Raw genomic sequence first — 13,835 nt, 5'->3', positions numbered from 1 at the left:
CATGGAGGCCTCGTGAGCGATGACAAAGACCTCCTCCGCGAAATCTTCGTTTCGTTATTGTGAGATTTTTTTTTTCCTATTGTTTTGGTTTTTGCGCGTTTCTTGTTCTATAGACTTCGTTTTACCTTACCATAGAGTGTAGCGGACCGTAGGCACTATTTCAGCGCAGCGGTTCATCTTAAGATGGACCGCTCCCCTCCACCTTATGATGGACCGCAGCTGTCCATCAAAAGGTACGCCTTGAACCACAGTTTTCTTTATTTGCCATCGTGCGTTGTTTTGTCTGGTCATGGCTGTCCCAAAAGACCGCCCGTTTTATATCACTTTTGCGTCTTTTGGCTGTCGTTTTTCCTCATTTCTTTATGTGATTATTTTTTGCACCTCGCTTAGCTATCAGTCTTGCCGCCTTTCTACGGTGCTGCATTTCTGTTTTTGGTCCTTCTTACTTCGCCGTCCTTGTAGCTGTTTCCAGTGTAGGGTCTCTTTCGCTGTCTTTCTGGTTCTTTCATGACGCATGTTGTCTCTCGTGTTCTCTTGTTCGGCCGTTTGTCTTCCTGTCTTGTTTGCTCTCTCCTTCTCATCACCCTCCTCCTTTCTCTTTTTACGCCCTCTCCCAGGAACGATACAGCGATGCCTTTCTCCATTCTTCATCGCAGGCCAGATAGTGTGGCCTTCCGCCACACGCTTGCTACGTTGATCTCTTTTTATTTTTTTTTTTATTTTGTAACTTTCTTGACAAAGGATGTCGTACCTTGTTTTGATACGAGGAGGACAAAGCTTGTCGCGCAAACTACTGAGGCTTGGAGGCCCCAAGCCTAATGGCACATCTTTTTAGACTCGTAGGAAACTCGTAGGAAACCTCCTGATGTATCGCTGGGGATTTTCATCCTACACTGCTTCGGCAGCGTGTTTTTCTTTTTCTTCCCTTTTACATTTTTTCGGCCACGCTTCTATCTCCTCGTTGGAGTCGTTGAACAAAGGAAGAAAGGAGGAAACAAAGTGTTTTTTTATTATTATTATCTTTTTGTTCGAGCGGTCTGCAGTGATCGAAAAGCCTTGGAGGGCCTTTAGGAGTTTTTGGAGATCCAGAACGGTTGAAAGCGATTTCAAGATGTGTAATTCGCCATTATATTTCAGTTCCGTTTTCCTTTTCCGCTTCTTTGAAGGTGCTCACAACAACAGCAAGACGTACTTTAGTCAAACGGCAGGAAGGAGTTCCAGTTGTCCCACTTCCAGTGCGATCCGAAGTAATTGGATCCTGGGAAAGTCCCGGCAAGCTCCCCGTATGGTCGCCATTTTGGCTCATGAAATGAGCCAAAATGGCGACCATACGGGGACCATACTTACCGTTCTTGGTGAGCCGATCTAAATTCCCTGGTGACCCGGGTAGCTTTATAGAGACGCGTCTCGCATACCGAAATTTTGCTCTTCACCCACCGGCGAAACAAGCGCACATCTCCGTACCGGCACCACATGCGGTATCGGTGCTTGGAATCACCAAAAAATAATTTTATTTGCCTTGAAACACGCAAGAAGAGCAATATCATTGTAAGAGTTCCGTGGCGATGAGTGTGATTGATAAGTTGCTTGGATACACATTGCCGAAAATGCTTATGTTGGCGAGGAACGCCTTCGTACGGTGATGCTCCAAGACGATCTTGGTGCGACTGGTTTAGAACGACCCTTTCGAAGCTTCGAAGATTTAAAAGGACCGAGATGTCGATTTCCATGGTTGCCACGGCAATCGCCATGGCAACCATGGCAATGGTCTCCACTGCGATCAAAACCTCGCAAGGCCTTCCGAAGTTTTGGTCACCTGTGTGTTAGTACCTGTTTGTGTCCGACTAGAAGACAGGGAAGGCAATGGCGCTTCTTCGACCCAGTGAGTTAGTGCGAGCCAATGTTTGTGCGAGCTAGCTTTAAATTCGTTGCCTTCCATCGTGCTTCAAGCGCGATGGAAGGTAGCGAGCGCGTGCTGAAGACCGGGGGTTTGCAAGAGACGCTCTGCCGTTCTCCTCCTGTCACTGACTGAGTATAGCGTTCCGTGTGTGCGCGACGTAGAACATCCAGCACTAAGGCCTTGCCGTCCAGAAAGTGTTTTGTAATGACTCCATTTTTTGTTTCTTCTGCGAACTCGGGGGAACGGTGCTTTTTCTGGTGTTTTAATGTTGCAACAGACTGCAGCTGAAGAGCTACTGGTGACGTCACGATTTTGACGTCATTGGGCAAGTTGTTGACGCGTTCCAGGCAGTTGCAAGACGGTCAGGGAACTTGGACACTCTTGGCAAACCCTAGAAAATCCCACTCGGAGTCGGTGGCTTTCTAAGCCGGCCGCGTATATTTATATGCGTATATGGTCTGACTTGTTCCTCGCTGCCGTCATTGTTTGCCAACTTCAAATTCTCAAGAAGCCATTAAGCGCGGCTTTCGTAGGGAATCTTAATGCTTCCGCACGAGTCACTTTTCTCGTTTCGTGTCCTCTTTTCTTGAAGAAGAGTTATGCGTTTTAGTTTAGTCTATTTGTTAACGTTTTTCTCAGGTTGTTTTCTTGGAGCGTCTTCCCTACGCGGTCATTCTTATGCGGTCGCCTCCGTTGGGTTCATTATAATCTATAATCTACAGAGAAGGTATCATGATTACCATATTTCATATTTAAGAAAGAACGACTGCGGAAAACACACAATACGGACGAAGTATCGTACGCAGTTCTTTGTTTATGGCGCGCACAGAACGTGGTCATCATTTGAGCCCGTTCTCGTTTCGCCCTTCTTACTTGGCCTTTTTCAAAACAACCTGTCTTAAAAAAGATCTGACTTTGACCCGTCGCATTTGGCTTTTTCCCATTTCGTCCTTCGCATTTCAACCTTCCTCCTTCGGGACCGTTCTCGTTTTGCCCTTTTCACTTGCCTGTCACTTTTTTGTTACAAGCAAACTTTACGGTGGAACATTACAGATTTCCATGAAAATCGGCTGATAAAACACAATCTGTGTTAATACTTGCCTAAGGAAATTGCCAAAAACACACGGCGTTGGAGCACGGATTATCTATCGTCGCGTATAAAACTTTACAGCGCTCATCACTAGGGTTCCGTGTTTTTGGTATATACCGATAAACACCGAAAATCAACCCCTGAGGTTGCTTTCTGTGAATCGGTGGAAACTGAAAATCTCCAAATTCAAACTGTCCTTAAAATTAAAAAAAAAAAAAAGACGCTGCAGCTTTACAAACAATAAATCTTCTACCCTCTTTTCTTTTTTCTTTTTTTTCGTTGACCCGGAACACAGAGGCACTCCTTGGTGTTGTTCCTTTCTATCGAAACCACATTCATTGCCCCTTTCTCTTAGCTTTAGCAGCATAACCTGAGAAAATACTAGAATTTATACATTTTAATATTTCCTCCAGTAATTATACAGTCGGTTTACAACACAGGCCCCTTTAAAAACCGATTTCTTTCCGACTTTTAAATTAGGCACCGAAAAACATCGGTTCAAAGGGGGAAAATACACACCAATAAATAACCCCCGAATTTGAAGAAAATATAAATAGCGAAAACACGAAACCCTTAACACCCGGGCGAAAAATGCCGAGTCACAGGGCTGTGGACTCGTGCTCGGCGTGTCACATTTCGTGAGAAAGAGCTACGGCGCACGCGCAGGACGCCTTTCACAGCCCATAAGATAAAGATGGCAGCGCGCAGGAGGCAGCTATTGGAAAGGTTTATAGTTGTGACTGGTAGAGAGTGCAGATGTTCCGCCTTCACCACTCGATCGTGGCCTTCCGCCAAAGAAAAAGTATTGATCGGTTTGAGGATAAGACCCCTGGCTTAGATGGTGACTGTAAAATATTTTTATTTGTTTTCCTTTCATGACGGAAGGCGATTTTATATATAAAGTAAGATAAATTTGTTTGACAGTATTTTGTCACATTGGCAACAGACGGGTGGGTGTTGTTGCTAAGGCGTTGCGATGATGTCAATAGCGCTGGAGTAATTTTTCAACTACTTATCATATTGTCAGTTTGGCTGGGGAAAACGGGTTTCTACTGGATGGCAGTCAGAAAACTAGAGAAAATTTTGGGGGAAGATTCGGAACTAAGATGTCTATAGAAAAGTTTAATAAGCAACTTACACCTTATACCGCTTACGTCAAGAGTAAAGATAGCGTCTACCTAAGGGGGGATTGCTGTAGTCTTTGAGGACAATTCAGCACCTCCTCATTGGTTGAAAACATAGGTATAACTATATCGATCTATTTGCTGGACAAAATGTAGAGGCTGGTTCACAGAGTTGCGTTTGACTTTGTTAAAGGGACACTGACAGGGTATTTATGCTCGCCGAGGTTTTTAGTTGAACATGACATATGAGAGCCCCACTACCCAGAACATAATTTGCGGCTCGAAATTCGGTCTCTTTCTGCCCGAAAACCGTCGATCGAGAACTGGCCGATGTCAGACGCGCCCACTAACTTCTCCGTAGTCACGGGCCGTTTTCTAAAGTTTAGACACGACTACCAAATTTGATCTGAGTCGTAAGTCATCGAAGGCGTGCACACAAAATATTTAAAATAGAGAAGAAATGCGATACCCATTTTTTGTGGCTTCTAAAAAGATGCAAATTCGTTGTTTGGGAAGAAAAAAGTATCACCGCCCGTGAGTTCCGCCACCTCTCTCCGTAGCTTCCAAGCCCCGTGTGTCCTCTCGGTGAACATGGATGTCTCAGCACGACAAGCAGACCTCGAAGAAGAACGTCTTCCGTGAACCTGAAAAGCTGCCGATTCGTGCGACTCACTGTTACCCCGCGTTTGCAAACCCCGTCGCACTCATAATGTAACCAGTCTTTGTGGGAGCCCATCTAAATAAACTAGCGATTAACCTGTATATTATTATTTATTTTTTTAATGGCGCAGGTTCCCGAGGGATCGGGAGACAGATCCCAACCACTTCTACTTCGTGGACTTCGAGAGGCACAACAGCGAGATCGCCTCTTTCCACCTGGACAGGTGGGTCGCCCAATCGCATCTCAATTTCTTGTGTGACCAATACGACACCGTCATTCAAGAAAGAAACGCGCCTCAAAAAGTATCAAAAAGTATTCTGAATAAGATAACGGTTCGTTCTGAACTTTGGCGTCTGCTTCGAACCGCTATAGCGCTAGTAGGCCCAGTGACTTGCGCTTTTGGCGCTGTTTGATTACTCCCGTCAGCTCGCAGCACCGGCTGCGTCCAGTCTGAAGAAGAAAGAGCTAGAAACTAGATTACAAAGCCTGGAGCCCTAAACTCGTCAAACACAAAGTTGGAGCCGAAAGTTCGCGGAGCGCGCTGATTGGACGTCGGCGACAAAAACGCGAAGTCATCGTCGTGGTTGTCCAATCGGTGCGCTCCGTCAACTTCGGCCCCAACTTTGTGTTTGACGAGTTTAGAGCCCCAGATCTGGAAGTTTCGACGTCGCCAAAAGAAAGCCAACGCTAGATGTGTTGGGCACGACTCCTGCGTCACCCTTCGGCCAGAAACTCGTGTCCTCGTTGATTGGACGCGAGTTTCAGCTGAATGCTGACGCAGCACTCGTGCCCAGTCTGTGCCAGGCGCTGGGCTTCTTTTGCTGACGCCGAAAATAAATCACGGCGGCTTTGTTACTGGTGTTGGCCTGGCCAAGCTAAAAGAAGGAGATATAGGGAGGTAACACGTCGATGGCAGGCGCTTTTTTATCTAACAAATTTCTATTCTTTGTCCGTCGAACAGCAACGAAGACTTTGATGGTAAGTGTCCTTGAAAATAACGGCAAACATGTCGGAAGGCATCGATGATGAGAGATGAGAACACCGAAATTTGTCGGGTGTTGGTTATACAGCGGGAGTTTAGTCTGGCAGAACTTGGAGTCATTGTTACCCGATGTATACACCAACTCATGTTTACAAACAAACCGGAGCGCCCGGAGCGCCCCTAGCGGACGCCACTGGCGCCGCGCATGCGCCATGGGGGTGTGGGCAAGAAGCTTGCCGTCGCCCATAAACAAACCATTGAAATGCGATGTTGTCGGCCTCGGTGTGAGTCCCCGCGCTCTTTTTCGCGTTGGAATTGTTGATTCTACGTCATCCTAACGATGTCTGACTACTTGACCGGCGTCAGCGAAATTAACGAGGCTCGTTACACCGCAAAACTTCGCGTGAATAATCTGACATGCGGCGATTCATTCCGCGTGGACGCCGCAGAATGTACGCTAAAGCCTGATTCACATGATGAGATTTCGCTCGCAATTTTCAGTAACGACGTGCAAAAGCGTGAACCATAGTTGAGATGGTCGACGTCGATACTGAAAATCGCAAGCAGAATCTAACCAAGTGAATCAGGCATAACAAGTCGGTGATGGCCATTGGTAACAATGATCAACATTTCCTTGTGTCTACTGTTTACGTCGAGCCTGCTTACCAACCTTCAAACTTAAATCTTTTGAGGCCTGCACTTCTTATCGCAAGTAACGGGCCCACGTTCGGTCTACGGGCCGGTGTCCTCTAAAAGAGCAGACGACAAGCAGAAACGTTTGAAAGAACAGACGACAGTTCGAACGATCAGGCGACCGTTTGAACTTGAAGACGCACTGAACGTAGCTCCCAGGTGGCCCGTATAACTTGACGGTTTTCCGGCGTTCATTTTGGAACAAAACAAATAAACCTGATGGCCAGAAGTATCCGTGAATTCAACCCAAAATGCTTCCCGCCCAAGTAATCGTGGTCCGACGGCGTCTGGTTTTCCATTTTCACGGCAGATATCCACGTTCTCGGACGAACCGAGCGCATGAAAACTGACCTTCAAACCTTTCTCGACTCTTATGGTACAGCCCCAGTCGCAGCATTTTAACGAGAAGGCAGGTTTTTGTCTGGTTCTTTTCAAAACAACGCAGGAATACACGTCTCACATGCGCACTTCCGCCCACAGCCCCGGACCGGAAGTGCGTCCGACGCGCCACCACCGCGCCGTGACGTAACAGAGATGAGTTTGTGTATATGAGAAATTTAGCCAGTGCAGTATACGGCCGCTAGTTTGGGGACTTTAAGGACCACGCAGTAGTAATACACAACCGCGCGTCGGTACGATGCTCATCCAGATCGAAACGGACAGGGGTGGGGATTGAACCTAGGATCCCTATAAGAACACGCATACTAAAAAAGAGGAGGTGTAGCTCCTACACCCCTTGTCACATATACGACACCCCTAAACTTCAGGTGGACGTACACCACACTGACGTTCAACCGACGCTACCAGCGGCAATTGATAGCTGAGTTGTAGAACTTATTAAAATAACTTCAATAAGATGCAACTGACTGTCAAAAAAAAAAAAAAAGAGTATTCGGGGTTTTGTTGGTTCTACTGCAAAACCTGAGTGTCTGTGTTTTTCTCTGTACTCTTTGATGCGTACACTGTTTAATATTTTATATCGCACAGTCATTAACCCTCTCGTAAAAGTTGGGGCCGTCAGTTTGATGTCAGTGCGTTGTACGACGAACTGAAGTCTTGGGGTGTCGTGTATGTGACCAGGGGTCTACACCCTTTTTTTTTAGAGTGCAGCTTTTCGTGTTCCCTTTTGGATAAAAAGTATCGCGGAGAAAGAATGAGCGTGCCACTTTAACCTAGAGCGCGCGTAGCGAGGTAGCATGCTTCTTGACAGCCGGGTGCGTAAAGTCACGAGTGTGCGCAAGTTTAGGAGGTCTGATAAGGGCGCCTACAAAATTGGCTAGTTCGGGATCCCGACATTATTCACACTCGGAAAAAAAAAATGCCCTTACGAGTTATGATGCAATGAAAGACAAAGGTGCAAGCGAGCTGGACAAGAATGATGCAAATAATCCCTGGAGAAGGGGAACAAGAGGGACAAAGGACAAACCCAAATCTCCAAACACAGTTGTGTTTGGAGATTTGTGTTTCCCTTACAAAATACTTTTTTTTTTCTGTTTTTCTTAATGACCTCAAAACGTCATAATGTCACACGAATGTTATCTGAATGGGCAGGGCGACCACAACCGTGTATCTCACAAAATTTTGTAAAGCTCAGTAAGTGTTTTTTTCCTGTGCTGGTGAACGTGCAAACGAAACATTCGGCAAAACTGCGCTCTAACTTTCACGTGGTTTTGGCAGTATTGCGCACACAATTGGAGCGACAACCAACAATTAATGCACAAATAAAATAAACATATTTTGTAAAAACAACCTTTTCGCTTGATTGCCCATAACTATTACTACCACTTTACTCGTTTACACACCAAAAACTATAGTAAAGAAGAAAAAAAAAAGTCCGGTTTCTCGCGGAGCATTACAGATAATTAGGGTATATGTTTGTGCATTTTAGATTAGATATATGTTACCTTATCAAGACGTACACGTTTCAAACGGAAAAAGTACCCCTTCTTCTTCCCACAACCAAATCATATAAGAACTACATGCGCGGCGTATGAACAATGCGGAAACTAAAAAAGTACTTCAGCAATACTTTCAGCAATGTTTCCTAGAAGTAAATAACCAATCAGTATTTTTGTTTCAGCGTATCGCTTTCTGTTTAGCAATACACTAAAACCTCAACTTGTAAACGTCCTTTTTGTCGTTGCAGGTTACTGGGTTTCCGACGGGCCCCTCCGGTGGTGGGGAGGCTGCTCAACATGACGTCGGAGATCTACGCCATCACCGACGACGACATCCTCAAGACGTTCTTCGTCTCCCCTGGTGAGTTGCGCACACGTACACGTGACCGGTTCGCGACAATACTTCCCCGATCTTCTGTATACGCCATTGCGTGGACGGTAATCAACTGTATACAACCATATTAGGTAGGAGTAGTTCTCATTTATACAACCTTGTAGGGGGTAATCACTGGGCGCCATATTTGAGGGCGCTGTTTAGAGCGCATGCTCAGAACAAGCCCACATTAATAGGCTGTTGGGTCCGGCAATCTTGCGTGGTGCGGAATGCACGTTGCAAAAGAACTGTGGAAGGTCGCCATCATCACGTGCTCGGCATTCGCGCACAAAGCTATGGCCGCTAGTGAACACTCCCTAATGGCACTAGTGGAATCCAAGTTTACTCGCACGCAACGCCACTGACCGAGGAACTTCTTCGTCGCACCGCGCAAGTTCAGAAATAAAAGCGAACAAGATAAAACTTCGTCTAGGTTTTATCTTGTTCAGTTGCTTCTGTCCCCATTTTCCTCCCTGTGTCCTCGTCCCAAAGTCTTGAACGATTGGGGCCATCTGGTTTAACCTTGATTTTCTTCTGTGTGCTTTTCTATAGTCCATTGCAAATCAAGAAGGTAGGGTGAGGGAAAGGAAGGCCGGGGAGGAGGAAGCAGGGGAAACGCTGGAGAGAGGAGGAGGTTTTCCCTTCTCCTCCCAGCGTTCCCGTCTGCTTCCTCCACCCCGACCTGCCTTTCCCTTGCTCTACTTTCTTGATTTGCAACGGACTATCGTCTGAAACAATTTAAAGAAAACATAAAAAATCATTTTTGAAAAGAGTAACGGCAAAATTAAAAAAAAAAAAAAGACTTTCCCTGTTTCAGGAATGATGTCATATACGTGAAAAAAAAATGAAAAAAAAATATATCCCGAAAACGAAAGATTTTATTTGGCAGTATACAGGCCTGTTTTCAAACGGGCAAAAGAATTGCAGTTTTGGAAATGTGAAGTAATCGAAAATGTAATTGTTACCTTTTCAAGTAATGTCCAATTACTTTTTTCACTCCATTAATCAAGTTGAATACCTCTTAGCCAAGAGAAATTATAATTGTAATCGATTATTCTTTTCGAGTGAACGTGTTCAAAACCGCGGGGACACTAGAAATGAAGTGAGATTGGTTAATTATAGCTAGCTAAGTAACTAAAAAAAAAAGTGTTAAATTTCGTAAGATTTGCATTTTTTGAGGGGCTTTAATGTACGTGAAATTTTTATGAGAAATTTGTGTTCGCGTTTTGGGGCGACTTAAACCAACTTAATTTTTATCGATTACTTTTAGAGTCATTTTGTAATCAGTTGATTACTTTTATAATGATGTCATCGCAATGATCCGATTGCTTTTGTAAGTACCAAACATCACTTGCAACTGTTACTTTTTTTCCCTCTCCTTCCTAATGGCACCTTTTGTTCCTGCAAGGAATAGTAATAGTAATAGCAATAGTAATATTTATTCACAGGAAATATATACAAAAACAGTGATCTGGCCCACAAAAGCAGGTGCTGGAACCAAGTCTCCTGCGGGACGATGGTCTACCAAAAGAATATCTGTCTTAAGACGACGAGTAGTTTGTAATCCGGTGGTGCTAGTTAATATATAGACAATACGAAAGGGGCTCTTTCCTATATCGGCAAAAAGAAATGTCGTTCTAGTGTAACGTATACTTCCCGAGTAACAGTCAATGACTTTTCCGTCAAGTGATTGAGTAATCTTATCGAATTATTTTAACCGAGAGTAAACGTAATTGTAGTCGATTACATCTTTTAGTAACGTGTCCAAGACTGGAGAAAACCTTCGCTCCGCGCTTGCGTCGCACTGCTGACGTCACCTGCGGCACGGACGCGTGCGCTGCGGAGCCGGCGCAGAGCGGAGGAATCGACACCAGGGGCGCTCTTCGGCCGTTTCGGTTTCGGTTTGAAGTCGTCTTTGAGGGTGCCATTTCCGACGACATTTTAATCGAAGTTTGGCGTCACGACTGAAATATACCGGGTGTTTCGGCAAAAGCTTTAAAAAATCGCTAAGAAATAGGATTGTTGAGCAAAAATTAAAACTCTTTCCGAGATCAAACTGCCCGCCACAGCGGACGTCGAGGATTAAAAAAAACAACATACTAATTGCATAAATACTGAACAAAAATTCATTAACTTTTTTTTAATTTGTGAAAATAAACATATGGTTCAAATGAGAAACTTGTTCAGCATCTTTAAAAACAACTAAATCAACTCATTTGAGAATGATATAAGGCAAAAAGTAGCATTTTACGGCGTTGAAAAAAAAAAAGCGCTCAATTTGGTCTTATCGCAGCGCATGTTTGCAAGAGCGAGTCTGCTCCCCGGTGGCTGAGGCGCGAAGCTGCGCAAAGCCACCTCCTCGCCTCCCCCGTAAGATGGAGTGAAGCTTCGCATATAAGTGTGTTCCGTGTTTTAAAAAACAAATGCTGCCCCTATCTATTATCTTTCTAAATAGAGTTGATTTAGTGGCTTTCGATGATGCTCAGCAAGTTTCTCATCGGAGCCATATGCTTGTTCTTGCAAATTATAAAGTTAATTAGTAAGTTTTAGGTAATTATTAAGTCAATTAGTATGCTTTTGTACAATTCCTGACGTCCGTCGCGGCTAACACATTGTTCCCGAATTTTTTTTTTTTTTTAATGTGCAATAGCGTTTAGGAGCTTGTGTCGGAGAAAATTCGCCGTCGACGTCGGTAATCTGTAGCTATAATCCATTACATTTTGCAAATAACGGGCACAAGTCTACGTGGTTGTTTTATACCCCTGACGGTGTCTGGATGCGCAGCCAACAACCTGTGCTTCCACGGCAAGTGCAGCTACTACTGCGACACCTCGCACGCCATCTGCGGTCACCCCGACACCCTGGAAGGCAGCTTCGCCGTCTTCCTCCCTTCCAAGGAGGTGGCGCCCAGGAAGTCCTGGAGGCATCCCTGGCGGAGGTACCACGATTCTGAAAGATTCGAATTGGGGGGCGAACGAATTAGCGGAAACAATCGAACATTTTAAAGCATGTACCATTTCGGTCAGCCAGTGTATTGTCTTCACGACCTCGGCTAAAAAAAAAAAAAAAAACTTATATAGTGCATATTTTGCAGCTAAAATTCCTATACTCAGCACGCCTTAAATAAGATGTGTTTTATCAGGTCACAAAGAAGCTTGTATCGTACACAATTCATCACCGAAATAACCTGTCATTTTCAAAATTCATGACATTTTCTCATAATGAACAATCTTGAAAACAATATCCTTCTATAGTCTGCACCTCTACATAGTACACACAATGGGAAATTTTAAAATTTAAGCAAGTGCAGGGTGTACCAAAACGTAATTTACAGGGTTTCCTTCTTTTTTTCTTGCCGCAATAATAGAGTATGCATCACTGAACGCTCATTCTCCTCTCAAATGTAGCGCTATCGTTTCGAGCCAGATGCCAAAGTTTCAAAACTAACCATTATCTCATTCAAAAGGTACAAGTGATTTGAAATTTTCAATGGGAAAATGGCGGCCGACGTACGTCTCGAATGCATAAAGCTGAATAGCGCCAGCCACCGAAAACGGGTGAAAACGGGCCCCATTTGATTTTTTTTTTAAATCACTTATAACTTTTGAATCTGGTTCGTGCGCTACATTTAAGTGGAAAATGAGCGTTCAACAATGCGTAAAATATTTTTGCAATAAAAAACAAATTTTCACTTTATTTAAAAAAAGGGTGTAGCTCTTACACCCCTTGTCACATATACAACATCCCAAACTCCATTTCACGGTACATCCCACTGCCATCAAGCTGACGTCCCAACTTTTACGAGAGGCTTGATGACAGTGAGATATAATATATTAAACAGCTAAAGTACGCATTAAAGAGTACACTAATAAAACACTGAGGTTTCGCAGTAGAGCCAAGAAAATCCCGATAACTTTTTTTTTTAGAGCCAGTTACTTTTACGTGAGCTATAAGTTGCACAACTCGGCTATCAAGCCGCTCGAGAAAATTGGTAGCGTCGGTTGAACGTCAGTGCGGTGTATGCTCAACTGAAGCTTAGGGGTGTCGTATATGTGCTAAGGGGTGTAAGGGCTGCACCCCCTTTTTTCCTTAGTGTGTGTGTGTGGGAGGGGCAAAATAGTGTACTCAATATAGTTACAAAATACAATAGCTTGTTAGGCGCCAGCCAGATCTTCGCTCTAACAAGCATAACGCTCTGTTTCAGGTCGTACCACAAGCGGCGGAAAGCCAAGTGGGAGCTCAACGACGACTACTGCAGCGACATTCGGAGAACCCCTCCTTACAACAAGGGGCGCAGGTTGCCAGACCTCATGGACATGGCCATCCTGGACTTCTTCATCGGTACGTCTGCAGTTTCTAACTTGTGCAAAGAATCGGACTGGATTAAATTAGGGTTGCTTGAACTCGAGTCCCGACCGTATCGGGCGATCACAGTTAAGAAAGAAGAAAAAAAACCTGGATCTAGTGAACAATATGAGATGTGTAATCTTTTGGGGTGGGCGTTCGTTCGATGCTTTATTCCTAATTCATTCCAGTTAATTATTTTGCTGTTCTGCCTCTGAGCTCCTGTCAAAGCAGCGGAGAAAAGGGCCGTAAATTTTATGCCAATTTTTTATTGAAAAAAGGAGGCAAGACATGCATGGCATCCCAAATCATTTTAGAATTTTTAAAACTACAAATGGCCTGAATCGAGAAAGTCATGGGGGCTTGTAGTGCATCTTTAATTGAATATATGTGGAAAACGTGAAAACTCTATACTGAGCTAGAGTAAGCCGTACTAAGCGCTTTCAGCTGCATGTTTATCATCATGGAGTATGTGACGGAAAATGGGCTTTGACATGAAGGCAAAAAGACCGATTTACTTTCTTCCTAACGATCCAGGTAACATGGACAGGCACCACTATGAGACGTTCCTGACCTTTGGGAACAACTCATCGCCTCTGCACTTGGACCATGGCCGTGGGTAAGTTGCATTTTTTTTTTATATATTGCAGTTCTTTCGATTAGACCTCTGCAAGTGTGGGGTACGAAAGAGCAGAAATAACTCTCAGGAATAGGTAAAAAAAACAGGACAATACATCCACTTTTACACACTTAGATAAATGTGCTGCGTA

The 13,835-nt window shown here is 44.4% G+C and overlaps 1 protein-coding gene across 1 annotated transcript in view; it reads left to right on the top strand.

The window, feature by feature from the left end:
* LOC8028066 (extracellular serine/threonine protein CG31145) overlaps nucleotides 1-13,835 on the top strand; it is a 71,208-nt gene that overhangs the window by 50,713 nt on the left and 6,660 nt on the right. The window contains exons 6-10 of the mRNA XM_042294826.1: nucleotides 4,906-4,998; nucleotides 8,597-8,709; nucleotides 11,506-11,659; nucleotides 12,926-13,062; nucleotides 13,603-13,684. Coding sequence (XP_042150760.1) covers nucleotides 4,906-4,998; nucleotides 8,597-8,709; nucleotides 11,506-11,659; nucleotides 12,926-13,062; nucleotides 13,603-13,684 — 579 coding nt within the window. The remainder of the gene's footprint in view (nucleotides 1-4,905; nucleotides 4,999-8,596; nucleotides 8,710-11,505; nucleotides 11,660-12,925; nucleotides 13,063-13,602; nucleotides 13,685-13,835) is intronic.

Source organism: Ixodes scapularis, unplaced genomic scaffold (assembly GCF_016920785.2).
Source record: "Ixodes scapularis isolate PalLabHiFi unplaced genomic scaffold, ASM1692078v2 PGA_scaffold6__148_contigs__length_123643588, whole genome shotgun sequence".
NCBI lineage: Eukaryota > Metazoa > Arthropoda > Arachnida > Ixodida > Ixodidae > Ixodes > Ixodes scapularis.
Note: the sequence above shows the minus strand (reverse complement) of the source record. Positions and strands in the feature narration are given on the sequence as shown.